Source organism: Empidonax traillii, unplaced genomic scaffold, assembly GCF_003031625.1.
Source record: "Empidonax traillii isolate 1590-97213 ecotype Southwest subspecies unplaced genomic scaffold, ASM303162v1 scaffold11:size2795301, whole genome shotgun sequence".
Lineage (NCBI taxonomy): Eukaryota > Metazoa > Chordata > Aves > Passeriformes > Tyrannidae > Empidonax > Empidonax traillii.
In genome coordinates, this window is record NW_020955204.1 from 2,427,589 (window position 1) to 2,454,947 (window position 27,359).

General features: G+C 39.2%; 3 protein-coding genes across 5 annotated transcripts; 1 reads left to right on the forward strand and 2 right to left on the reverse strand.

The window, feature by feature from the left end:
* Nucleotides 1-3,058: 3,058 nt before the first annotated feature.
* OIP5 (Opa interacting protein 5) lies at nucleotides 3,059-6,646 on the reverse strand. The gene is made up of 5 exons (XM_027887711.1): nucleotides 6,254-6,646; nucleotides 6,032-6,098; nucleotides 5,191-5,313; nucleotides 4,580-4,661; nucleotides 3,059-3,296 (listed from the first exon to the last, which is right to left on the reverse strand). The coding sequence occupies exons 1-5, from the start codon at nucleotides 6,561-6,563 to the stop codon at nucleotides 3,141-3,143; spliced, it is 738 nt and encodes a 245-aa protein (XP_027743512.1). The 5' UTR covers nucleotides 6,564-6,646; the 3' UTR covers nucleotides 3,059-3,140.
* A 187-nt stretch (nucleotides 6,647-6,833) lies between these two features.
* NUSAP1 (nucleolar and spindle associated protein 1) lies at nucleotides 6,834-22,071 on the forward strand. Of its 2 annotated transcripts, none has more exons than XM_027887724.1 (11): nucleotides 6,834-6,969; nucleotides 8,235-8,294; nucleotides 9,227-9,418; nucleotides 10,448-10,622; nucleotides 12,409-12,498; nucleotides 13,194-13,306; nucleotides 15,042-15,229; nucleotides 17,158-17,342; nucleotides 18,372-18,482; nucleotides 19,052-19,163; nucleotides 19,622-22,071. In XM_027887724.1, exons 1-11 carry the CDS (start codon nucleotides 6,877-6,879, stop codon nucleotides 19,707-19,709), a joined length of 1,407 nt encoding a protein of 468 aa, XP_027743525.1. In that variant the 5' UTR covers nucleotides 6,834-6,876; the 3' UTR covers nucleotides 19,710-22,071. The 2 variants fall into 2 exon arrangements, with proteins under 2 accessions (XP_027743525.1, XP_027743532.1); XM_027887731.1 differs by having other exon boundaries at nucleotides 6,835-6,969; nucleotides 17,158-17,330.
* Nucleotides 21,684-26,320, reverse strand: NDUFAF1 (NADH:ubiquinone oxidoreductase complex assembly factor 1). Of its 2 annotated transcripts, XM_027887745.1 has the most exons (4): nucleotides 25,687-26,319; nucleotides 23,589-23,774; nucleotides 22,314-22,388; nucleotides 21,684-22,116 (listed from the first exon to the last, which is right to left on the reverse strand). In XM_027887745.1, exons 1-4 carry the CDS (start codon nucleotides 26,182-26,184, stop codon nucleotides 21,976-21,978), a joined length of 900 nt encoding a protein of 299 aa, XP_027743546.1. In that variant the 5' UTR covers nucleotides 26,185-26,319; the 3' UTR covers nucleotides 21,684-21,975. The 2 variants fall into 2 exon arrangements, with proteins under 2 accessions (XP_027743546.1, XP_027743553.1); XM_027887752.1 differs by lacking the exon at nucleotides 22,314-22,388 and having other exon boundaries at nucleotides 25,687-26,320.
* Between the last annotated feature and the right edge of the window lie 1,039 nt (nucleotides 26,321-27,359).

Sequence of the window (27,359 nt, forward strand, 5' to 3'; positions counted from 1 at the left end):
TAGTACTTAAAACAAGCTAGAAAATACTTAGACTGAACTTCTGATGGCATTCTTACATGGATTAGTGGAGGAAATTATTGGTGTAACTAGGAACTGTGTACTCCCATTGCACATGTTTTACATGGTAACAGAGAAAGAATGTCTCCCTGCAAATTCTGATGTTTTTCCAAAAGGCAGCTTGCTTTTATATCTATGCATCTTTAAGGATTTCAAGATAAGAATTTATTCTTTTGACACTGTAAAGAGGAACTGTTTAAAAATGAACTTGGAAACTCTGCACCTGTAAACAAATTTTTTTAGCAATAAAGCAGCACAGGCTGAGAATGCACTAATACTGGATGTGTCATCTGTTCAGAAGACAAATTAACTGACTTACTACACTCCACTTCTGAGGTGTTTGTACTTGCTGTATCTTTGTCAAAACTTAAAAATTTGAGCTGAACCGATATATGCTGAATATCTGCTTTAGGGCCAGCTGTACCAACAGATTTCAAGCAAGAGAGCCTCTGACCTGGAAGGCAACTAAACAAAAATTGTTATTATTCCACTCATAAGATGAGTAACTTACCAGTTAAAAGCTTCAAGGGTTGTTTTAGAGGGTAGCAGAACCCTGTGTTGCCTGTAGAGATGGCATAAAAGTAATAAGCCCCTCAGGTAGCTCTTTTATATACATGGATTGTTTATTGTTTTGATAACTACGTCTGAAAAATTTCTTCCGTGGTTGGCTTGTCACAACCTGCAGGGAGGCACAACTTTCCTTGCAGTTGCTGCTGCAAGCAGTTTTGGGAACTGCTGTAATGCAGCAGTAGGACACCACCTCGTCAGGACTACCAGAGAAGTGTTCCAACTCTGCCACAAGTGTTCCAAAATCTGTAAAGGATTGCTGACCCTTCTGCTACCTTTTGGAAGATTCGCAGTATGATTGATACTTCAATAGCCTGTTGAACCACTGTTTCATTTTCTATTGGGTTTTTTCTGTGTATGCCAGAGAAGACAGCTGCTGATTAGCTAACAGAAGAAGGCCTGAGCTTGAGACTTGCTTTCTAGGTGGTTGTTATTTATTTAAACAGAGAATCCATCCTTTGCAAGCCAGTGGCCCTGGCTGCACTGAAGGCTAGAACACATCTCAAGGTGCCTCGGTACAGGAGATAAGACTCGACTCCAGAATAACAACAACATTTATTCACTAGTCAATTTCAGATTAAAAGGAATTTGAATCTGGGACAGGCTGTGGGATCAAATGCTGAGTCTTTCAGGAATAAGTTTATAAGCATCACTTAAATCAAAATGCATCCATAGGTTTAATTTGGTATCTCAGTAAATGTCCATCTCAAATTACTGAAGATAATGTATTTATTTTATGCAGCTTGCATCTTAAAAAGGAATTTACTCAGAGGTTCTCTCAGTTAAAAAGATTACAGAAATGTAGTTTAAAAAATTAACAGCTATTATTTGGCACATATTCATTATTTGTTTAAATTCATGCTAAGTAATATAATTTGAGGAACCATTCATTAAATGCTTCATAACAACCCAGGACCCAACCAAGACAAACTGATGTTTTTTTTCCTGCAATCATAATCAAAGGAAAAGAAGTAGGCCTCTGACTCACATGATATTGGCAATGATTTGCACAATATGAATTTCTGAATGTCAGGGGGGTTTTTATTTAAACAGTTTCTTTTTCACAACTGTAAATATAATATAAAAATGTAACTGACAGCTTTCTTTCCCTTTTAGGGATTGACACTTAGCCAGATGAAGCAAAGCTATTTAGCACAATTATACACAGTATATACAGACATAAAGTATATAGCAAGAAAGAGTCTCAATGCAGAAACTGAAATGAAAGGGCAAAAGCAGGTAGTCTCATTATTAATCACGTTTCTTACACTAAGGCAACAACAGAAGTGCTGTCACTCAGGAAGTACCACAAAGGTGAAGTCATACAGTGGAAAACATTTACCTGAGGTGGAAAGGTGTTTGCACATAGCATCACTGGAATTAAGCTGATCAAGTAAATAGAATCCTCTCTAGACTACTACAGACAACTACTAAACTTCCCATAAAATGTATCATCCCCTTAGGGAAAAATATTAGCCCTTTAGGCAGCAAAAAGGATAGGAAAAGGACCCTTAACCTTCCCAACAAACAAGAAAGATACTCTGTCCCAGAAACAAAGGGTAAGTAGTGCTCCTTCTTTTCATCAAATTATTTTCCAATGTTTGGAAATAAGCAGAACCCATTCAAAATAGAGAGAAATGCCAGTTAGGTGATTTTTTATTAAATATCTCGACTGGCCAATTGAAGGCAGCAAGCAGATCATCACAACTTCAGCAGAGCAGTTCCCATGACTGAGCAGAAGGGAAGGAGAAGAAAAGACTGTTCTGTGGTTTCACGGTTTCAGCCCCAGAAAGAAATGCTCAAATCTGTTAAAGGTGGTTGCTCACAGCCTAAATGGATGTATTTGATTCGCTCCTGTGCAGTCATGGAGCTGCATTTCCAGAGGACTTGGCAGGTGCACAGGTTGCCCTTTAACTGAAATCCAAAACCTTGTGCTCCAGCCTGCATTGTGCCATCCAGATTCACGCAATAAGACCAGTGTGCAGCATCTGTGACATGCTAGCCTGCCCTTTTTGCAGGCCACACACAGAGGCAAATCTAAAAGACCTATCCAGGAGTCCATTTAGCTGTGCGTTGCATATGAAACATCCAGGCTGCCATTAACACTGTATCTATATGAAAAGGTAGGACAAGAACTTTACACCTCTAAGAATGTTCAATTTACAATAGCTCCTCTTGAATACCACCTTATTAGTGTCTTTGTAAAGCTCCAGAAACCTGACATCAGTATTTCAAAGGCTGGTTTTCCCCCAAGAGAAAAAAAAAACGAAGTCACAGTTATACTGCCTCAGAGACTGATGTGCTGCATAGGTGAGCTATTCAGTCTTCCAAGCATAACTTCAATATGTCGGGTTTTTAGGTGTTCCCCTGAAGGGATGCACTTAATCATCAGTTCTTTCCATGCACAGATAAAGTGACAGATCAACAGTCAAACCTGATCTGGTGCATTATTTCACCACAATGAACAAACTCTGCAGAGATGCAGAAACAAGTCCAGCAGTTTTTGAAAATGGCTACTAGTTGATCCTAACTCCTGCATATCCTGGTGGCAGGCCATCTGTATCTGATGCAGAGCTCTGCCACTGTGTTACATAATTACTTTGTTCAAGTTCCTTCAGCTTGTTCGTCAGCATTTCCATGCGAATGTGGAACTCCACAAGCTTTTCTTTCAGCTAGAAAAAAAGAGAAATAAGAGTATTAAAACTAGTGAAAAATGTCCTAACGCTGGATCTTTGAATGATCTGCATCGCACTTTCAGTGGCTCAAGAGCAGCTCACTTTTAAGATGGAAAAATAGTGGGGCTTGAATCTTTGTACTGCATGTCTAGTACAGACAAAACCAGCACCCAATCAGAGGTCTGCACTACAAACTGGAGATGGATGAATGCGTGCCAGCATCAGCCCTTCCAGAATTGTAGGGAAATACTCTATTTAAGGCGATGGAGTTGCTGGAGTTTTACTATGATGAACCTGATCTTACCTGGTTAACTCATTACAAGTTTTCACACAACTGGAGACCTTCTTTGACAGTATCTGGACAAACTTTCATCATTAGTTTAGGAATACATGTGGACACGTTATTTCTCAAAAAGCAAAGGCCAGATTTTTGAGCTTGTTCTAGTCAACAAGCAAACTCTACAGTCACATAATTTGTGTTTGCAATGAAGTACTATAATTTTTTTTTTACTTCAGAAAACTGCGTCTCAACTTTACAAGTCTTGCCTGGATGAGATTTTTGCATTTTAGTCTCACTTGACCTGCAAAAACCCCTGTCATCTTATGGACACTGGAAGATGACTTTAAAGAGGACAAAGGAAATGTCACAGGCCCATTAGAAGAGAAACTAGAGAACTAAACTCAAAAAAAAAAAAAGTAAGGAATAAGTAAACACATAAACTGGGTATGCTGGCTGTCTCCAACACATCATATGGGACAGACAATTTACTAAGATAAGAACTAACCAGGTTACAGACAAGAACATGCAATTTAAACACCAAAGAAGGAGGGAGGTCCTAGTGCTGTCTCTGAAGCTACAAATACTGCCATGCTGTTTTGAGCTTACATAGACGTAAATAAAACTGTGCAAGAATCTCTTTCAAATTAACAAATTACTATTTTTTAATTCTTCAACAGTGACAACACAAGTAGTAATACTTAGGCAAAGTCTGTATAAATGATTCTTGGGTTTTTTCTTTTCATGGTATGGAGGTAAAAGGATAAAAAACTTTTGACAGAAATTTAGCTACAACTGGATATGTTTTGCAGGTTAGGGGTCTTAGAAAATGTTCCGTATGTGTCACACATTGAATCAGTCACTGTAATATAAGTCAGCATTTTCTCAGTCTTACGCACTTAGAAAACCAGTAATTGTATCCGTACTTAGGAACTAATATCCCAAACTATCAGCGGTTTAAAACTATTTTCCATTAATGTAGAGATTAATATAGAAACCTTACTTCCTGCACTTCTTTCTTTAAGGTCACAGCAGGAAAATCCACCTTAGAAGCTTCTATAACCATTTGGTTTTCTAAGAGATAACTGGAAAACAAAAGAGGATAGGGAAAAAAGCCACAAGAAGAACAGTTAAAAGCCGCGCAGTTGCATTCATTGTTTAGACAGATTATTTAAACTATTTTAAAGCATATACAAATTTGTCGCCAAAAGTAATTGATAATTAGGAAAATATGAAAACCATAGCAATAACATAACATAGTTTGACTTTGAGATCTTAAGATCTTCTCATTACCAGCTATAAGTAATTAAGTTTGTATAGTCAAGTCCTCCCCCCATCATGGAACTACTTTGATACCTTACATTAGCTAAGCAAATCTGGAACAGAAGGAGATTTCAGCATCGCACTCAACTAAATTTAAACCCTTACATTACATGAAGACACTCAAGAGGTGCAAGGCAAACCAACACAAACAACTTAGACATCCAGGATGTTAAAATCCCACACCAATGCGCTCAGACAAAAGTAAAGCCATTTTTGTTAGCTGTTGGCCAGTTGTACAGTAACTTACAAATACCTGTGGAATCCCTGACTTTGGGAATACAATGTACTCACCAGAGGATTCTGTCCTTGAAGAAACAGAACAAGCCTCGGAGATACGCCATGTCACTGGCGGCAGAATGAAGGATGAAGCCCACAGACAAGCCACATGACCGACAGGATAACGCATTGTAAGCACTAGAAGCAGAAAGGGAAAAATATTTTTAATTAGAAACCATAGATACTACATGCCTGTCAGACAACATCAAGTCTTCAGTTCTATTAGGACACAAACCCAAGACATAATAGTGCTTTCTCATTAAAAAAAATAATAGATACACAATGTGAACATAAGAAGTTGGGCATGTTGTGCCCAAGTAATGAAGTAATCTCTTTAATAAGTGAAGTTGCAATTACGGAAGAAAATACACGTCTTATTATCACAGAGTGGTTTAGGCTATACAACTCAAACAGGATTGAACCGATAAAACAACACATATGCCAGGTCACAGATGAGAAATTTCCTCTTGATAAAACAGTTATTGCTTCGTGCAGAGAGAGGAGTGGGAAAAATAGACAAAAAACCCAGTAAGTTTTATATTTAAAAAGTTCCCAGTCCTATAGTTTGTAAAACAGCCTTTAAGCATTGCTCAACTGCTCCTCTTCACTACAAAGGTTAGAGCAGTAAAACTTTTGATTTTGACAGAAGCGAAAGCTACATCCCTACAAAAGGTTTCTCCATCCGAAGCGGTGAAGCAAAGATACAAAGTACCTTGGGAGTTTCCTAAGCCCCTCAGAACCCTCCGTGCAGTAGCCGGAGGAGCCCCCGGCTCCCGGTCTTGGCAGAGCCGGCTTTGCCTGCCCGATTTCCCGCGGCGGCGCGATGCCCAGAGCAAGGACATGGGGAGCTACGCACCATCCCAGGAGCGGTTCCTCGAGGCCGATCAAGAGCGAATCCTCCCAGATCACATCACCGGTGACTTCTGCGGAGAGAGAGACGCGCTGCAGGCGAGAGCCCCCGGCCCAACCTCAGCCCGGCCCGAGACCCGCCCAGGGCAGCGGCGCGTCCTCCCGCCCCGCGGCCCCGGGGACAGCGGCAGCGCGAGCTCGGCACCCCCCTCCCCGAGGAGGCACTGACTGAAGCAGGCGAGGAAGCCGAGCCGCGGCTCCTCCGGCGCGCACAGCTGCAGCGAGTCCCCCAGCACCGTCCAGCAGCCGCGGCAGTGGAACACGGCGCACAGCTCCGGCAGCGGACCCTGTCGCCGCGGCGGCGACGCCGGCTCCGCGGCCGGTGGCAAGGAAGACGGCGGCGACGGCGGCGGCGGCGGTATCCGGGCGGCAGCGGTGGGGGAGGATGCCCGCTCCAGCACGATGGTCCCGACGGGCTGCTGGTCCTGGAACAGCTCCCGGTCCTGGAGCAGCTCCCGCAGCGTCCGCCGCACCGCCATCTCCTCCCGCCGCGCGCTCGAGCGCAGCGCCCGCCCCCCGAGCCCGGCGATTGGATCACGCTTCGCGGTCTGCGCTGCCACTGGTCAGCGCGCGCGTCAATCCTGGCCGACCGCGGCTATTGGGCAGCCGGAAACGCCCCAGCGCGCTTGAAACTAAGAACGCGCGGCGGCACGCACCGCCATTGGCTGTTTCCGCGCCCCGCCCCTCGCCGCGGGTCGCAGCCAATGGGCTGGCGCGGCGAGCAGTTCGAACGGCGGGCGCGGCGGGCGCAGTGTCGGTTGGGCGCGCGGCGCGGGCCAGGGTGCCGCTGCCATGCCGCTCGCCTCGTCCCGCGCCCTGGAGGCGATGAAATACGCCGAGCTCCAGCGCCTCGCCAAGGCCGCCGGGCTGAGGGCCAACCTCCGTGTGAGCAGGGCGGCGGGGGGAGCGGTGGCAGGGAGCAGAGCGAGGGGTGGGCGGGGGAAGGTCTGGGCTATGAGGTTCCCTCTCCTCCCGTCCATAAGCCCAGGGCAGCGGGTGTCCCGCCGGGAAGGCGCCCTCACATCCCCGCGGGCGGTGCTTTCGGTGTGGAGCCGCAGCCATCCTCCCCTCCCGGCGCTGCAGCGGCGCTGGAGGCGGCCCGGGCCGCGCGGTGCGTCCCGAGAGACGTGGCCGGGCCGTGCGCTCCCGTGCGGGGCTCGGGCAGGGGCGGCGCGGGGCTCCGGCAGTCTGGCGGCACCGAGGAGGGAAGGCTACCCACCCTCTCCTGCCTCACCCGCTGGTGGCCCCGCTGCCCCTCTCTTGTCCCTGTCCCCGCGCTGTTTCCCCCCCTCCTCCCCCTCGGTGCGCGTAGGTGTGGTGGGTTGGGTGTTTTGTTTACGACTCGGAGTGGGAGGAGCAGTGAGAGAAGGGTGCCTTCAGGGAGAGGAGCGGGTGTGCGCGTTTACCAGCCGCGGTTAAGGAAGAGAAGAAGATTCAGCTCTCCCCGATATCCTGCGTGGTGTAGGTGTGGCGCCTGGCCTCTCCTGGCAGGCGCTGCCAGCAACGGGAGAAGTCACAAAACCTTGAAGAAAATCCCCCACTCCGGGGGACAAGGGAGTTCGTTGTCCTGGCCTGACTAAGAATTTTTCGTGGAGTTTTAGTTTTGGGGTGTTTTGCTCTTAAGCTCCTAGTTTGGGTTTGATTTCATGCTGGTCTTTCCAGTTAGGTGCTTAAGAGTCTTTCGTAGCCTGAATTATCAATGGCATGGTTTTGTTGTTATTCTGTTGCTGCTGAATGTATGCAAGGGATGAAAACTGCTTTGCATGTAGTATGGGCAAGACAGAACTTAGTGCAGAAATTTAATATGATTTTAGTTCATGTTCAGCTGTGCAGTGTTGGTTAAAACAGCCTGTCTCATTCATCCTTGAACAATTAACCTTGTCTGAAAAACAGACAGACCGAAAGAAACCTAGTCAGGGAAATGTGGCTTTGTGCCTCGGTGGAGAATATGCTACATACTTATTTGCGGCCTTAACCACTTTCCCTAATTTGCGTTGAATGGAGCCCTAGACACCTTATTCCATCAGATTCAGAATATTTTCAGCTTGTTTGTTTGATCAATTTATAGGACACTCGTTTTGTTTATGCAGATTTTTGTTTGATGACTTAATGGACTATTTGGTTCATAAATTGCTTTAATTTCTCTCCAGGCAGACAAACTGTTGGAATTATTGAAGCAACACTTTCAAGAAACAGAACAAGAAAATATGGTAATAGATGATAAATCAGCTATTGTTTTTAAGAGATATAAACTTAAATTTGTAACCAGTAGGATGGGGTGTGTGCTGGAGGGTGGTTTTGACCATGAACTATAATAGAAATACCTTTTTCTTCTTAGTGCCTGTAGCTTAATGTACTCATATGCTAATAGAAATAGATATGCTAATGTTAGTTTTGAAGTGGCCTCTCATATGACCCAAAGCTGTTTTCCTTTCAGCTGCAAAAATTAACGGTCTGTTTTTCAGCATCAGTACAAAATTAGTCTCTGTTAACACTAACACCTAATTTTCATTGAACAAATCTTAATTCTTGCCTATTTAGCTCCAGACAATAGTTACTACCAAATATAAAAATATTTTATTTATTTTGCATATCTAGATAGTAATTGGAAAACTTTTTGTGTCTACTACGATTTACTTACACTAACACTATAATGAAAGTGATACAGTGGTACTATTTCCTTTAATCATTTCTTAAGCTATCATTTTCCTAAAATGTATCTCCCTTGAAGTGCTTCCTTTAAAAAACCTTTAAAGGTTCAAAGGACTGCTGTAATCCTTGTTACCTTTTTAAATTTTTTTTTTTGATGAAGTGTTCCATAAATGTACAAATCTGGGAGGGTTGTGGCATTATGCAAGTTAGATTTCAAATATGAAATATTAGGCTTTCATAATATTAAAATACAATGTAATAAAACAATCACAGAATTTATTTTGAGAGTACTCAAAGAGTGAGCTTTGATGTTTGGGGAAATCTAGATATTGCCAGTTTTGTGATTATTATGCTGCTAAATGGCATGCTTGCAACTGTTTTTCCTCTGTGTGAAATACTTTTTCCAGTAATAAAATTGAAACTGTCCCTGGAGTATCTAATTCATGGTTGTGTCAGATATCTACCACATTATAGTATTTTTCTGCTACAGGATCCTGAAAAGAGTGCATCTGCTTCCATCGAATTGGATGAACTGAGCAATCAGAAGGAAATTACGCCTGAATCAGTGTGTTTTATTACAAAAAGATGTGGCAAAGAAAAGAAAATAACCAGAAAAAAGAGGAACTTCCATGAGGAAACTAATACCAGTGAAGAAAACCCAGAGCTTTCTGATGAGAAAGAGGTGATATGCATTGATTGGTTTTGTGTCTCCCCTTCCTCTGAGTGTAATTTAAACATATTTGATTTCTTTTTACCACCATTTATAGATGGTATACACTTACATATATGTGTGTGAGTGTGTGTATATATACATATAAGAATTACAAATGTAATGTTCTGGTATTGGACATTCTAGCACTGACTTTTCTCTATCTTAACTATGTGCTATTCCATAATAAACAGACATTACTTGCTAGTCATTGCTTCAAGGAAATAAATTCCTCTTAAGAAATATACAATACCAAGCACTTTATCTGAGTGTAAGAGTGCTCTAACCTACTTCATGATAGTATTCTGAATATTAAGCTAGTGTCAAAATTTATCTAAAATAAGGCTGTTCTCACTTTTTTAATACAAAAAAATTATCAGAAGTTGCACCATTGCCTAAACTTCACAATTTTTTTTTATTGTGAGTTTTGTATGACTGAGGGAGAGAAAGTTTCAAGGTGAGATGAAGGTAGAATTCTTTTTCTCTAGAATTACAAGGAGTGGGTAAACTAAGAACTGTCTGAAAGACCATTACTGGCCTAAGAAGGGAAATGAAGAGATGAGAAGTGTTAGAAAATTGTACAGTAACCAAAGTTCCAACAGTGAAAAGTAACATATCCAGTGAATTTTTTTTTTACTTGCAAATAATTAACTTTTGTCAATAAAGGCAATTTTATACTAGAATTTTAGAGCTGTGCAGGTGAAAGCTTTCTAATATATCTGTTTGTGAAGTAACAGGGTAAGTATTTCAGAGGTTAATTCAGGTTGGACTTCAGAAAATCTTAATCTCCCAACCAAAGCAGACTCAATTGTAAGGTTAGACCACAGTGTTTGAGGCTTTGTCTAATCTCATATTGAAAACCCCTGATAATGGAGGTTATGCAACTCTCTGGGCAACGTGTTCCACTGATTCACTGTACTCAGAAAAGCAGCCTTTCTCTGGAACAGAAAGGAACAAACAATTGGAAGAAATAGCTTAAATGAAGTATGTTTAAATTGCCAGGTGCATTCTGAAATGAAAGAAAACGAAGTGCCTCAGGATGAGCATGAAAAGGGACAGAAGGTATTCCAAAACAAGAAACAAGTAACCAAAAAGAGAGCTATTGAGAATGCAGGGATGGGTACTGATCAGAAGAAACAAACAGAGAAGATGCCTGTTAAAATCAGGGGAGATGAATGTAAGTAGAACATTGAAAAAAGCAACTTTAATAATTCTTACTACTTAAAATAATCAAGAAGTACATTTAATTTTGTTGTGAAGATTTTTGTGGCATGTCTGATGATTAGTACTTTATTTGGGGATACCAGAAGGAAATCTGTCTGGTTTTCCTTTTAGCATATTGTTACACCAATCCTCAAATTCTGCACTGTAGCAATTTTGCTGGCTTTGACTTCATCTGGACACGATGTTTTTAGTGAAGGAGTTCTCAAAAGTCTGAGTGTATTTGAGTCTTGCACTTCCAAAAGGATCAGTGCCTTTTGGAATATCCCTGAGGCTGTTACTTGGCTCCTTTAACAGGTGGCAAGGAAAGGAGAACTTTCTTCCTAAGGCTTCACTATTTTTTCCTACAGATGAACAGGCTTATCTTTTTTTTTCAAGGAGTAAAATTAGTAGAAAAGGACATCCTTTATAATTTGTTTGAACTACCTAATAGTATCTGTATTCCAGTGCATCATTTTTGCATGTGGTCGTTTTTTTAGCCCTTGCAAGACGATACCACTGCAAATATTAATTTATCCCCCACTCTGTTGTGTATGCAGCTGACAGGAAGAAATGAGTTTTTCTAATCAATCTGATAATTTATTGGTATTGTGGATTTGTCAAGTAAGATATATACCTTTATTTGCTCTGGTTAGGCTACGTGTATGTAGTCTGTAAACTGGACTATGGATATTGTTGCTATTCAGTAGAATTTACAAGGACGATCTTATGGGAGACCACCTATAATTTTGAAAGTAGCTTAGTATAATTTTCAATGAAGGTTATTTACAAAACAGAAGCAATAGAGTATTGTGGAGGATGCTTGGGCTGAAGCAGCATTCATCCTGACAGCTGGTACAGTACTCATCTGTTCCTGTAACTGTAGTTACAAGTGTCGGTATTACTTGCTATGTTGAGGTTTTGTGTCTTGGTGTTTTGTTGGTGTTTTTTGTTTTTATTTTGGGGTTTTGGGGGGGATTTTTTTTGGTGGTTTTCTTTTGTTGTGTTTGTTTTTTGGTTTTTTTTCCCCCTCAATAATTTCAGACAGGGAGAGCTATGTTACAGGAAACTACTATGCCTGCATTTAACATCGATGAGTTGAATTTTCAACAACACCCCATTATTTGCTTCCAATGAGGATTTCTTTCAGTATATGGGTCATCTATGTTTACTTTTAAGGGGATATGAATGAACAGAAAAGCAAATGTTTACTTTTTATTTGCAAATGCTGAACTTGATGTGAAGTCTTTACCTGATTTTTTTAAAAGAAAATTAATTGGTAAAATGTGAACGTGAGCTTAATAATATACCTGAGAGCAGAGATGGAAAAAAACCAACTCAGACTCTCTGTATGTATATAAGCAGTGGCAGAAAAGGGGGGCAAAAGGTATTTTGTCTTTATTATCAACATTTAAAAAACACAGTTCACAGCCTGTGAAGTTAAACTTGCTTTTGCTTACCACAAGCACAATGCTCTTTTTAACTTTCTCTGTGAAATACTTTACTATCATAAGATATTAACCTAATAGGATTGTAAGATTCATGCTGGGCTTGTAGTTTGTCAAGACATGCTATTACTGACAAACCAATTAAAACACTTTGAAGAGACTTAAGACATATTCCAGCTCTTTTTATTTCTCAAAACTGAAACCCACTTTGATGAGATAAGGTGTGTTTTAGAACAAATTCTTTTAAAACCACTGTGATGACTTTAAAATGTTTTCCAGGAGTTCTAATGATTTTGTCTAATCTTACTGTGCCAGGTGATGCTCATAATGCAGGAGGGAAGACCCCTTTATCTGTAGGCTGTGCATCTCGGTCTGCAAAAACAAGAATGAAAGCTACTACACCAAGTAAGATAACCTACCATCTTTAGAAATAGATGTGTTTTACTGTGTGTAAAGGGAGACTTGGCTTAGTTTTTTATAACTCAGATTTCTCTTTTTGCTCAAAGAAGAGAGCATCCTCTCTTTAAAAATCAAACAAAAAAATTTCCAAAAGGTTAGAATTTAAGGTACGTATTCCATCTTGTAAATTCAAAGTAGTAAATGACTGGCATGTATGTTATAAAACTGCTATTGAACATTTTGATGTCTTTTGGATATAATACTTGCATTGATTTTCGAAGAGCAGGAATACATGCTATTATTCCTGCTTATTTAGTTTTCACTTTATAAATACTACTGTTGTGCTATATTACTATGCATTAGCTCATTTTCATCACTTCTTAAAATTCATTTATTAGTTTAAATTTAGAAGTACTGTTTTCTTTAACTGTAGAATTTGGGGTTAGGTTAGATGATCTTTAAAGGTCCCTTCCAACCAAAACAGTTCTGTGGTTCTGTAATTCTCCAGAGCACACACAATGTAACTGGTCACATAGCTGGTGAAATAGGATCTCTTTCATAGTGTTTGGCCAGCTGTGTATGCAGTCTTTAATTAGAGGGATACTTTTTCTTTGAGGCCATAACAATGGGTGTTGCAAAATTCTCCTATCAAGTATTAAACGTCCTTAGAGCATATTACATCTGTGAATCTTCTTTCTTAGACTTTAAAAAGTTGCACGAGGCCCACTTCAAGAACTTAGAATCTATTGCTGACTACATGGAGAGGAAAAAAAAAAGGAACGAAAACTGCACCAGTTCTCTCAGCACAGTCAAGGTAACCGATAAAGAGGAAGGTATCTGTTGTTCCCATATTCACTTATTTCCAGGGCCGCTCTGTAAATGTCTCTATAGAGTCTCTTTAGAGTAGTGAGTAGCTGGTCATGTGAACAAGCAGTGGAATGTTATGATGAATGAAATTTAACTTAGTCCTATTTAACTAATTATATATAATTATTTGTATATAACATTGTTTTGTCAAGGGATGAGAGGCAGCACAAGAGACACAGACGTGAACTTTAAAGAACAAGTGTATAAATTTACTATGGTTCAAACCAGCAGAGAATTACAAAAGGATAAGCTTTGCAATGCACCTAATCATTACTACAAAGAGTGTCTCTAGTGATTAAGAAAGATACATCACCAGCTGCCCTTTAATGCAACATCATCCAGACCTTCAGGTCAGCTGGGGAGCCCCAGTTGCAGTGACGAGTCTGAGAACCACTCCCGGTAACTGGGAAATCCTACGCAGTGTGTTCACTCATAGGTGAGGCTTCCACCTTCACTGTGAAAAGGGCCCAGCTTTTATTGGTAAACAAACAAGCTTACATCACTGCTTAGTGCAGAAAAACGTCTGAATTTCTTCTCTCCTGGAGTTTTGCCCAAAGCCTGGCCGGGGCTCAGAGGAAAATCAAGGGAGTCAATTTGGACCATCTAATGTTGAACATTATTGGATAGAAATCTTCACTAATAAGCAGATACCTATATGTCTTACCAACAAGCATGCATGTTTACACAGGTGTAGTCTTATCACACTACATATTTTACAAATGATTATACAGAATTTTGGCTAATAAGCAGATAGATGACTAAATATAACATTAGGGTTGGAAGGTTCATCAAGAGGTCAACTCTGGCTTAGGGCCTGCTGTTCAGGTCTCAGCACTTCAAACATATATGTTATATAACTTTTTATATATTAACAGTGTATAGCTATAGGAACCAACAAATAACTTGTTTGTTTTGAGTTAAAATAATTATGTCACAACTACTTCAGTGGAAGATCTGGAGCTTTTGTTTACAACTGTTTGAATTGCTGCAGAGCTTAAGGGGATAGGCTGCCTTTCAAAGAGCAGGAATTAAATATTCATTTCCTCTTTTGTGCCTAAAAGAACTATTATCCAATGGCTGCATATGACTCTCTTTTAAAATAAATGCAACATATATTGTTCTTAGTGTTCCTGACACTCAGTTCTTACATCTAACCCTTGTGTGGGTCAAAGCTGCCAACAGAACCTCTTGCAGGTGTAGCTGACCCTAGAGAAGTGACAGTAATTTATCAATGTATATATAAATATGCCAATGGATATAGAATTGTTCAGGTTGGAAAAGACCTTTAAGATTGTCAAGTCCAACCATTATCCTAGCACTGCCAAGTCCATATCAAAACAGTAACACTGAAACTCCTGAACACTACATTTCTTTATGGCATACATGTATCAGTGCTTACTTGAGACAGATTACTATTGGCAGGTGCTGACCAAAAAATCAAATCCCTTAAAAGCATTAGAAAAAGGAACTTCATATAACAGTTCTAAGGTATGTGCTTTCAGATCAGGATCAGTTTAAAAACAATAAAACTACTTAAGCTTTTATGCTTTCAAAGCAATAAAAGGGAAAAAAAATGAAGAGACTGTATGCTTATGATTTGTTGTGTATTTTCTCTTCCTCTTGGCTACTGTTCAGATAAATTTTTAGCTGAGTCTGTTAACTCATTATTTGATTTTCCCTAGAAACGAACCAGTGGCAAAGCACTTTTATTTAGCCCAAATCCAGCAAGAGGCAGATTCTCTACCACCTGCACTCCTGGTAACCTCCGGCGCTCACCACGCAATTCTCTGAATGCTGCAAATCGGAGTATTTTATCCCAGAAATCTTCATTTAATCCTTCTGTTCTTTCAACATCCAAAATGAATGTCAGGTAAAAAGAACAAAACAAAACTAACAGCAAGCCATTTGATACAATAGACATAAAATAATCAACACTGACTGTGATTTTGCTACCTTATTTCTATTCTAAACATGAACTGTGCAAGATCAATTCTGATTACTAACTTTCATCCTAGCATTATAGCTGGTTTAAGCCTTACTGTGTTGTTACTGTCTTCCTTTGTTTTTATGTCTGTTGATAGCAGAATCTTGCATCTCAGCTTCCATTTTGCTAAACCGGGCAAGCAAATTATTTTTCTTACTGTGTTAGGTTGTCTGACAAAATGGAAAACCTATCTGTTATATCTAAATTAATTTATCTTTGAGATTTCTTAACCAGAACTGTATTCCGTATTCCGGGTGAGTCTTGCAATTGATTCATCATTTGGGATTTTTAGCTACTCTCTCTTCCTTTTGTCCCTTGTTTCCCCTCCCTCTTAGTATCACAGCAGGGATCATCTTGTGATTGACTACTATAAGCAGATTGTTTCTAGCAGATGGGAACTAAGTTGACACTAGAAAGTCATGAGGAATTGCTAAATGAATGAACTCATACTCAATGCTACTATCTTTTCGCATTTCCTTTTAAAACATCATGTGTATGTCACTATTCCTCCACAATAATCTAGTTCTCTATTATTCGTTTCATGAATTTGTTATTAGAAAAATTATTAATAAGCTAATAAAATTTATTGAAGTTTTCATCGAGAAACCTTTTAAAGGATGGAATCAAAAGAACAGTCTTGATGGTATTCCATTGACAAATATCCTTTTGCTTGGTTTTCTTTTTAGTGAGTCCTTGTCTGTACTATTCCTTAATTGGTTTCTAACTATTATACTAATTCTGTCTTCAATCATTTTACTAAACTTTCCATGGTGACTGAAGTTCTGATTAGACATTCTCGCTTGCTAACAATACATAGTTGTTCTCAGGTCTTGGTTGTGTAACTGCCCACTTCTTTTATGACCTTCACTTTTCAACTTTTGCATGCCAAGGTTATAACTGCTGGGACTTTTTGTCCCTGAATAAAGTGTATGTGGGCTTGTTGTTATTGTGAAGTCAGATAATGCAACTTCTAATATTGATATCTGATAATTTTATGTGACTTTGGAATGCAGGTCTTTTGCTGTTCAAAGGTCAAAATCAAGTTTATAAACTTACTAGCTTTGTTTCTACTTTTAAAGTCCTCTTTTTGATTTCAGGAAATAACAAATGAAGAAAATAACCATAAACTTGCTAGCTCACAAAACATAGCTTTCTTTATCATATACTCAGTGTCTTTGCAATTGCAGGCTTTTAGCTTATTCTCAGTACCTTTTTGATAAGGGTGTTACTTCATGCAAGATTTTGAATTTTCTTTTATCTGTTTATATATATATGTACACATACATGTATTCACACATACACATTAAAAATGTGTATACACGCATACAGCACATACGTGCATCTTGGTATGCAAGTAACTTGTGTATTCTGACTAAAATTTTGAGCTTTATCTTGTAGATCTTTGAGTTCCAGCATTTTGTTAGTTAATTTTCTTTCAGTTTTTCTTAATTTGAATTTTAGAACTAACAATAGTGACATGTAATGCTTTACTACAGAATCCAAATCTAAAGTAAATCATATCTGTTGGTGAAGAAATCTATCTTATTGCATCCAAATATATTTGCTTTCCAAAATAACAAGCGAGTTCTTTGTAATTCCTAATATCCTTTACTGCTACTGATGATGGCTTGTAACTTGAAAACTGTGATACCAGCAAGGCATTTTAGCGCAATTGATGCGTGAGCTGTGAATATCTTATATATGCATTTTACATATGTAAGAAAAACAGAATGCAGAACTTTCTGTGTTCTGGCACATTGCTTACATTCCTTGTAGGTGACTAAATTCGTCTTCATATTTCTAACTATTTTCAGGTTTTCAGAAGCCACAAAAGATAATGAGCACAAACGCTCTCTTACCAAGACTCCATCTCGAATGTCTCCGTACATGCAGGAGATCTGCACGCCTGACACTCAAAAAAACTGCAAACCAATAAGTCAGAAAAACAGCAAGGGAAATGCAAGAAATGATTTGCCTGCACCAAAGGGTAAAGTGGATGGTGAATATTTGGCTCTTTCAGATCAAGACTTTTGTCTTAGTGAATAATTATTATATAAATTTTTAATAACACAATGTCATATAGTCCCAGGTCTTAACTTAATTCTCTAATTTATGACTGATTCTTTAGAAACGGCAGTAGTTTTTTGTTTCATTTGTTTTCCAGTGGCTTGAGTAAAATGGTTGGGTGCCAAGACTTAAACATATGGTACCTGGCTACATACAGAAAAGAGGATAGAAAATCTTCTGGACCTTTAGGGATTACATAGCGAAAGATTCATATTGCAGATACAGGGAGACCTTGTCTGTGGTGATAGGAGTTTCCAATGCCTTCTCAGAGACCTCATTCTCCTTGTGGGGTTAGCATGCATTAGGCTTTTAGTTGTTTTTTAGGACAACCTGTTATTACCCGCCTCAGCAACTCTGATTAACTCCAGAACTAAAACTAAGAAAAACCAGAAGTCTTCTGATTGATTGTTCACAATCTCTACACCAGCACAGCTCTGCTATCCAGCCATTGATACCTTTAGCATCACCGGCCTATTGGCACAGACCGAGAACCCAGAGCCTCTTGGTTTGCTCTGTAACAATATTAATGTTTTTAAGGGGAAAACAAAGCTCCATGTTGATCTGAAGTTGATCTGTTCCAAAGGAATGCTTCTTTGTTTAATGTGAAAAGCCACCCAGTTCCACATAGAGACTAGAAAACATAATTGTATTAAAATGTGCTCAGAAGTGTATTAGAAAAACACATGAAGCTGTATATGCTCTTGGATAGTATAATCATACTAAAAGGGCTAGAAACTCTGCAACTCTTGCCCTCTCCAGACCTTGAAACTCTCTATTTCAAGTAAGCTGTATTTGTGCAATTCTATGGTTAAGATGTAGCAGACAGTAGCACTTAAGGGCTCTTTGGTCTTAATAATTGTAAGATGGTCTTCACAGGCACTTCCCAACTTTGTGTACAGCTACACGCAAAGCTACTCTTACTCTTGCTACTATAATTATGATACTGTGATGCCTTTTGTAGTTATCACTCCCTTCAAATTTGGAGCTCAACCTGCAGAACCCACAAGCACAAAGAAGACATTTGATCTCAAAGCAAGTCTCTCCAGGCCACTTCGGTATCAGCCCCATAAAGGTACTGTGATCCTTTGCAGCTTGTGTTGGTCACACACCTTACGCTCAGCTGCTGGCAGGGAGTACTCAGGGAGGCATTGATACAAATTGTGATAGCAAAGTCTTTTCCTGTCCCTTTTCCTTTCTCTCTGGATTCCCACACAGTCTGTGGACTGATGTTAAATTTCTACATAATATATGCTCCAAGAGCTTCACTACTGAAGATTAAGACTTTATGACTAAAAGCACATCAATACAAGAATAAGCACCCTTGTATTCCACTAAATGATGTTATGTCCAGGAAATAGGAAACGTTCTTTACATAATTAGACTTTATTTTGTTTTGAAGTGCACTATTGTTTGAGAAGCTGAACTTTGTGTGGTGAGTTCTAATTCTAAATACAGTCACCTGTTACTACTTCTAGAAGGACTATTGCAGGGAATGAGCTGGTAAAACTGATAATACAGCTTGAAAATGCATTTCATCCTAAGGTCAACCAGCAAAAAACATGCTAGCTAGGATAAAATTCATGATAAGAAGTAAATACACAGTTACTAAACTAATAGTCTCTTTTTACCCTTAAACTGCAGGACGACTAAAACCGTGGGGAGAATTTAAAGAAAACACTGTCCTCAATAAGTCTGGTGGTAGCAATATCTCTTCACGTAAGAAAGATTACAAACAGCCGCATCTCCAGACAAGGTTAGTACACCACTAGTCTTTGTATCAATACTGTTACTTAAAATAATATGTCTCATTCTTCTTGAGATTTAAATATGCAGTGCAGGAAACAATACTTTTGTATTAAAGCTGTTTTTGTTTTAATGACTGTTCAATATCAGGAAGGCCAGCAAGGATGGCCACTCTGATTTTGTTAGACTTTTTTCCATGAAAGTTATCAGTGCTAGAGTTTGGAGATTTACCTTCACCTTGAAAGAAGTTGGCAACAGACGTGTTGCTACCTTGAATGTTTACGTCTAAGAAGTGTGTTCTGTGAATGTGTGTTCAGTCCAAAATGATACTGTTCTCTCTAGTGGCAAATGCAGCACACTGATTAAAGTGGTGTTAAGCCCTGGTCAGTTTCAGATTCCTTTGGTTGCTTGTTTCTCCACCTTTAATATAACTTGATATGGTCCATCTCTCTTCTTTTTCCCCTTTAGGGAAGAAAGGCGTGAGAAACATGAGCAAGAGAGAAAAAAGAAAAAGGCTCAGGCTCTCGGAAACCGTAGAGGAGTATCTGCATGCTAGGATGAATAAGAAGTATCTAAGAAATCACTGTAAATATTGTTCCTGTCCTGTAAATATGTGTGCTGTCTGTGTATGGTTCATGTTGCTATCAGCTAGTGGAATCCAGAGAGCAATTAATGAGACCTTGTATCTAAGCATAATATTTCTGTGATCAACTTCTCCATTGAGATGAGAGTTCTAGACTTTCAGGAGCTTAGAACTCTCTCTTATTGCTTCATAATTTTTAAACTAATTTAAGTAAACCTGTTCAAGAAGGAAATGTAAGTGCGAAAAAAAGATGCTCAAGAAGCCTTCTTGCAGAACAGACTTCTGCACCAGCATGCATTTGTTGCCCACTAGAATGCAGGCTTTGGATAGCAAGCATTGAAATGTTGCACTCGTAAATTACAGGAATTGGAGATACCTGTTTTCCAGATAAATCCTTAAATTCTCAAAAAGTTACAGCAATTAGTCAGCATTTCTAATTGCATGCTTATGGCATAGTAGAGAATTTCAAAGAGAAGAAAAAATATGCAAGCTCTCTGGAAAACTAAAAGCTTGCAGCTTAAAATAATTATAAGCTATCTTATTTAAAAAAAAAAAAAACAGTCACAACTGAGAATTTACAAATTACTCACTGAATGCTTTGAACAGTTAAGGTTTTGTTCCTTTCTATGATGCTAACAAAATTCTTTTGCTTTTCATCTCTATGATGCTTAAAAGAGATTGTAGTGTTGAGGCACATGGAATATCTTAGATTTAAATGCAGTTGTTATTTTTACTTTTAAAAAATACATAGAAAAGCTGTCTGGATTTGTTATGGATAGAACTGAAAGAGTAATTTACTAGTTGTAATCTCAGATATTGAGCAATAAATGTTTCACTGAATTTAGTGTCCTATCAAATATATGTTGAAATGTCAAAAACAAGTAACTTTTTTTATGACCTTAATGGGGAGGAAATTAATATTTTGTATATATCGTGTTATCAGTGGTTATATCATCTAGTGTACCATATATAACTGCTTCCTTAGTGTAGCAGTAGTTTCGTTTACACTTGTATTTACTACTCCATGTCTTTTTCTTTGCCATGTTTTCCTTACCAACCAGCCTGCCTACTACTTCATGAAAGCATGTTAGGTCTGGTATCTTTGGAAACAATAACCCTCACTCCTCTTTTGCACTTAAGCTGCTGCATTCTGTGCAAAAGGAGAGCGATAGTACAAGATAGTTTCAGCTTGCTTTATTGTGGTCACTTCCATATAAAATACAGGTACATTTAATATCTGTAAAGTATACTTCAGCAAGGTCTCGGTGGAGGGAGGACAGTGTTTGAGTAGACTACATTTGTGACAGCTGAAACAAGACCATTCAGCACTTTGTAAAGTGTTTCTTGAATTACTGAAAACTAGACTTTTTTCTTGGAAAAAAGGAGGTTTTGAGCTTCCGTGCCACCAGCTGAGGCTGTGACTTCTTATACCACAGCTGAGTTAGGCTAATTGCACATATCAGAAGTGTGATCTGCCCTGCCCTGCCCTGCCCTGTGAAGGTGCTAATCAAGCCAAGCTAAGCTGTGACTCCTCAGGGAGCAGACAGTGCTGAGGATTTCCTCCTAAACCTCCTCCAGAGCACTACTTCTCTCCAACAACCTTAGCTCTATAACGCTGTAGGATGATCCTCAAGAGCTCTCAAGGAAAACCCAAGCCTGCTGTGTAGCTACTGTTTCAATCTTGGCAGCAGCAGATTTTTCTTTTTTTAGCTATCCAGAGTAACTAAAGCTAAAGGTTGAAATCTTTTTGAAGGTCTTTTCCACTTCTTAGTGCTGCTGTTTGTAAATTTCAGCAGCTGAGTCACACTTAAGCACCAGTCCTCAGGGCATTAATTCTCATCAGACTTTTTTTGTTTAAAACTAGCACGTTCAAGTGTTTTACAACTGTCAACAAACCATGTAACGTATAAAATGAAAGTGGTGTACAAAAAAATAACTACAACAAGCTCATGAAATACTTTTTATTTTAGTAAGGATAGAAGCCAAAGCTTACCCAGGGAAGAGTTACTACTTCGTAAGAACATATCACAATTCCCCTCAGGCTAGGTGCAGTACATGTCTGTACAGTCTCTCCAAGATTCTGCATTTGGAAACTTCAAGATGCCAGCGGTGTCAAACTTCAGGCAATTATCTCTTTAATGTTTACAGAGGATCTTCAAGTTGTTGTAAGGCATGTGTTAAGTATTTTATAAAAATGAACCAAATATCTGAAGAATGTCCCAAAGGAGACCAGCCCACCTTAGACTGGAGTATTCTTGTCATATGCTTCATAGGCAAATTCTTCTGTATGAGCTCTGTCATTTAACAGGCCAATAAAATCTATCTCCAGCTGGAACGGACCATCTATTTTATCTCCGATTGTGAATCCAAGGGTACTAATCTAATTAAGAGATACATACAGTAGAACAGTGTTTATAATGTTACAATCAAACCCAATTGTACCTCCCACTCCATATTTTACAAACAATTCATGGCTATCTACTTTGAACTGGTATTTGCTCAAAATACAGAGCAGTTGTGTGTTCCTCATACTGCCTTTTCAAAAGAAATGTCAGAGAAAACCTATAGAAAACTTGCCTTGTCTAGCCAGATAGGATGCTGACTATCCTGGACTCTTCCCCGACTGGAGAGAAAGAATTTGGAGAATGGAATCTGACATAAATAAAACAAACCAAGAGTTTAGTGTCACCAGTATATAAAATAGAAACTTAAGGAAATAAAAAAGCCCGTTTTAGGAAAAAAAAACAAACAACAAAACACTGCTACATCTGGTACCAGCATTAGTTGGGTAGATAAAACTGGCACAAAGAAATGTGCCAACATTAACTTTTTCAAACGGCCACTTGCAGCCAGTGCCAGGCCATCCTGTTCTGCAGTGGCTGTAGCCATGATGCAGGGCATTACACAACGAGGGGCTGCAACACAAAAAGTGGCTGTTTACATCGAGAATATCTTCTTCCAATAACATGTCAACATAAACCCGATGTTATTGAAAAGTCTGATGTGCACATTGGCAGCTCATGTGTACCCAGGCTGTGGATTTCACAGTGCAAACTTTGTACTGAGACATCAGTACTTCAGCAAAGCAATTCGGAATAATGAAAAATGACTTTGAATGCAGTGGGAGCAAGAAAGAGGAGGGCTGGCTGCTGAGGGTGAGAGGAAAACAACCCAGCCAGCAATGACACAATGGCTTCCATCCTCGTGACTCCTCATCTGTGAAACAGCAGGCTGTTCCCATATGACTGGACAATGGTATTAGAAAGCACTCAATGCCAATTCATAAGGATGTGCAAACCTTATCATTGTCATCAGCCAATTATGAAAGGTCCCCAGGTTGCACCAGAAAAGAGCTGCAACTCATATTTTTTAAAAATATTATTTTGCGTCACATATTCAAGGGTCACAAATGACAAACCACGCCTCTGAGTCTCTGATTGACTCCTGCAAGGCTGTGGATTAAGCAAATTCTGTCACAGGAAACAAATCCTATGCCAGCCTGTGCCCATTTGTATTACAGATAAAAGGGTTATCACAGAGAATATTCATGGCAATACCTGCTAAGCTTCAATTGCTAGATCTATCCTAATACTCCAGTAATAGCCAACAGCAGGCATTTAAGCGAACACATAGTGGATGAAATCTTTAATACAATTGACACAGCGGGCCCTCCCACAATCCAGTTTTGGGAACTTCCAAGCCAAAGGCACATGTCTGTTTTATAACAAACATTGAATGGACAGAAATAATGCAACAGAAAGAAACTGTGACTGTTGAAAGAATTCTCCTTCCACAGTGTTTTGGCCAGGACCCCAAGACAGTCTCATTAATTTGAAAGACTCATTAGTTTACCTTTATTTCCTCCCAGTATGGGCCTCCGCGGGTGAACATAAAGTAGTTATAGAGATCATCCTTCTGATGAGAGAAGTAAGGGTCTGTATAAATGTTTACCATCCAAGGTCTGCCATCACCACGGACACGTAAATACAGACTGTTGAAGTTTGACCAGTCATAATACTTCTTCCTTCTAAAAGATCCCTACAAATTATTAATAAATGGAATTATTTCTCCTTATTAAGGGAAACTTCTATTATGAAGAATAGAACACTGTTGCTTTGATCACTGCCCTCATTATTATGAAAACTTTGGATGATTCTTTCATCACACTGGCTGCTGAGCTCACTTGACTTCCTTCAAATTGCAATATTACCACCCTGAGGACTAACGCTTTCATTATAAGCCACAATCTTTTAAGTGACGGAAATCAGATCTTTCTAGGACTGAATTCCCCACCAGGCAAGTATACAAATGCTATAGTGATGGATCAGTAGTTATGTAGTTCATTAAGTTTAATGTAGTTCATTAAGCTTAATATTCTGTGGTCAGTTCTAGATTATTCAGAGATGATGACAGGAAATTGAAGAAGTGGGATAATTTATTCCCTGTAATAACCTCCCAACTGAAGACTAACATAAGCACTGGGAGCATTTAATGTTTTCCAACACTTTTTTTTCATTAACTATGCATAATGATACCAACTGCAAGCATGTCTAATTCTCAACTGCATTTTTTCCAAAGATCTGCATCTTTGTTGCCATTTGCATACAGGCAGATCCAAGAGTCTTCAGAGACTTACATTGAGATCACTTAGAGCAAGGGTCAGGCTTATTCCTGACCAGAATTGCTTAAATGAAGTCAAAATTAGCAACAAAAATTCAGATGTTTCCCCTTTATTTTACACCACTACTATGGGTTACATGGGTTACGACTATCCTTCTACCAACTCATCTTGTAGATAACAGGATGACTAGATCATCAATATATTAATACAAGGCCTGTAGCTACTTGATTTTATAGTTTTGACAGTTTTCAGCCATTCTACTTATATAAATGTCTTTGTATTTATGTTTTCACCTTCCATTTTCAAACTGCCTTATAAAGATGGACTGATACACTTCACTACTTCAAAATTATGAGGTGAAAGTTTGAGTCACATCTGCACAAATCAGTAGCAGTCATGAGAATTTAATTCAGACAAGATTCCACTTGTTGTTGTTCCACTTGTCTGACCCACTGTCACCATTTTAATTGGTTTTCTTCTGTTTCTTATTTACCCACTGATTTTGCTACTGATATGTTTTTTGCTGATATGTTCTGGTCTTCAAGATTCTGGCCAAGAAATGATCTTACCTACGTAGCTGTGCTGAGACACAAACAACAGAACAAACTAAACAGTTTGGGATTTTAGACACTGAGTCAAAATGTTCCTTTGCTTTTAAAGGTGCTTAGAAATAAGGAATGAAACAAGCAGTGTCAATAATGAGCACATCCATTTCTGGTTCTATTTTGCTAAATTATGAGCTATCAAAGATCTCTGTCTCCCTTTTTCTGATGTACAGTAAGAGGGGGACCTTTAAAAATTTCCGTTCAAAGCATTCTTTTCTGTTCCTGTGAGAAAAAAGGATGAGCTTGTTCACTCTAACCAAGTTGGATGAATAGACCAAGTTAAAGCCCAGAAAACTTCTCCTTATGATACATTCAATTAACTTTAAATTTAGAGAGACATCTAATTTAATCATATCAATTCTGGATGTAAAGATTCATTTGGACTCAATGATCTTGGAGGTCCTTTCCAACCTTAATGATTCTAGGATTACAGATCCTCCATTTGCAAGGATGCTGCCAATGGGTCTCTCTATGGCACATAACCAAATGATTAAACACATATTATTCCTTTTCTAAGAAAGGAAAACGAAATCCAAGAAAAATTTTAAGTTCCTTCGAGGTCAAAGGATAGAACAGCAATGACATCCCTGAAAGAATATCTAATACTCCTGAAAGTGATCAGTTTCAACTGCAGTAAACAGCAGGCCACTTGCTTTCACTGGGATTACACAAACATGCCCTCAGATTCGGTAACAAAGCCGTGCAAACATGGAGCTGTACTTACCAGTTGCGGTTTAGCTCTCATACTACAATATCCACTGTATTTTGTCTCCCCATCACGAGGTACTTCCATATTGAGGGTTCCGTACAGCATAGCACCCTGGTTATTCCTACCCAATTTGAGGTAAACTTCACTTTTCCCTCCAATCTCTACATCAGAGGAAATAATCCATTTATTCAAATCTTCTTGGCTCCGAAACTGCCATACCACCCTCGTCTGTTCCAACAGGTACTGACTTAATGGACGGCCTTCAGGTCCTATTAAGTGATTCTGGGTTTCCTCCTTCAGTAAGCTTAGCTGAGTCTTTAAGACATCAAAGCCCTTCTTAAAGCTGAAATCAGCATTCTGCCACAATGATTTTTTCTCAGGCTCTGCTCCTGGCCTCCTGTAGCTGCTGTACAATTTTGAATGGCTGAGAAGAGGTCCAAGCAACTGGAGCAAAGTTTTGTGCCTGCAGCATCCACCACGTAAGGCAGCACCGTTCAGCCACATCATAGTCATATTGGTAAACCTGAAGAATTCACTTCCAGTAAGGCAATTAATGGGTTGGAAATTAAGTGAACAACAAAACTAGTATCCAGAGCTGTCTTACTGCAGTTACTGTAGCTGATCTTCACCTTTAATACAAAAAAGGTAAAAAAAAAAATTGCATATAGGATACTTGTAAAACAGTTTATTTTTAAAATTGATGTTAGCTAGAAATCTAAGTCATTGGAAAAAGGAATGAAAAAAAACATCAATAATTACATTTCTTCAGAGTATTTATTGACTTCCATGCCCCCCACAACGCGAAATCCCCAGGCAAATAAGAAAACTCAGGTAAAACACCTTAAATAAAACTGGTAAAAAAAACAACAAACTCCTATTCATTCTTCCACTGTAAATAAGTTTAGGTGCAACACCAGCAAAAACAATCCAAGAAGCTTTCTAAAATCTGATAAACAAAGTATTATCCCCTGCAAGAAAACCACAAATTCACAACAGGCAGACTCTGCTGCCACCAGGACCAGACTGACAGTCTCATTCGACAGTCAGACGACAAGACTTTTCAGATAAGAAGTCCTGCAGCAGCCTCATCCAGCTCCTTGCCCCCATCAATGCACCCAATTTAGGATCACGGAGACTATTGCCAAGACTGAAAAAATGAGCATGAAAGACTGCAATACAATAAGGTGTTTTTTTAGTAAAGCTTTGGAAAAATTCTGAAAATCTTCTCTTTGCTTCTCCCCGTATCACTGTCGGTAGGAGCAGGTCTGCCACATTGCTATTCTCTAATTCATAAAGATGAGCCTTAACATTCAGTGCTCTGTACAGAGGCTGTTACTTCTGACTCATAAAATTAGACACTTTTTGAATTTTGATTTTTTTTAATGCCACAGAACAAATCCAGAAATTATGTCAAATGCATTCAGTTTCTCTGAGCTTTCAAGAATGGAATATCCGGTCTCCACACATATTCACCTCACGCCACGTGCCTCCCTTAACCCACGGTAAAATCCACTATTGCTCTTCTCACACTCCAATTATGTTGTGCACTGTGGGCTAAAGCTGCAGTGAAGGAATTCACATTTCCCTCCACCACGGATTCAGTAAGATTGGAGGAAAGTTCCCGAACAGGAAAAACACTGGCTCCTCTCCTTGTTTCCCCCGAGTACCAAGGAGGAGATAAACGATGA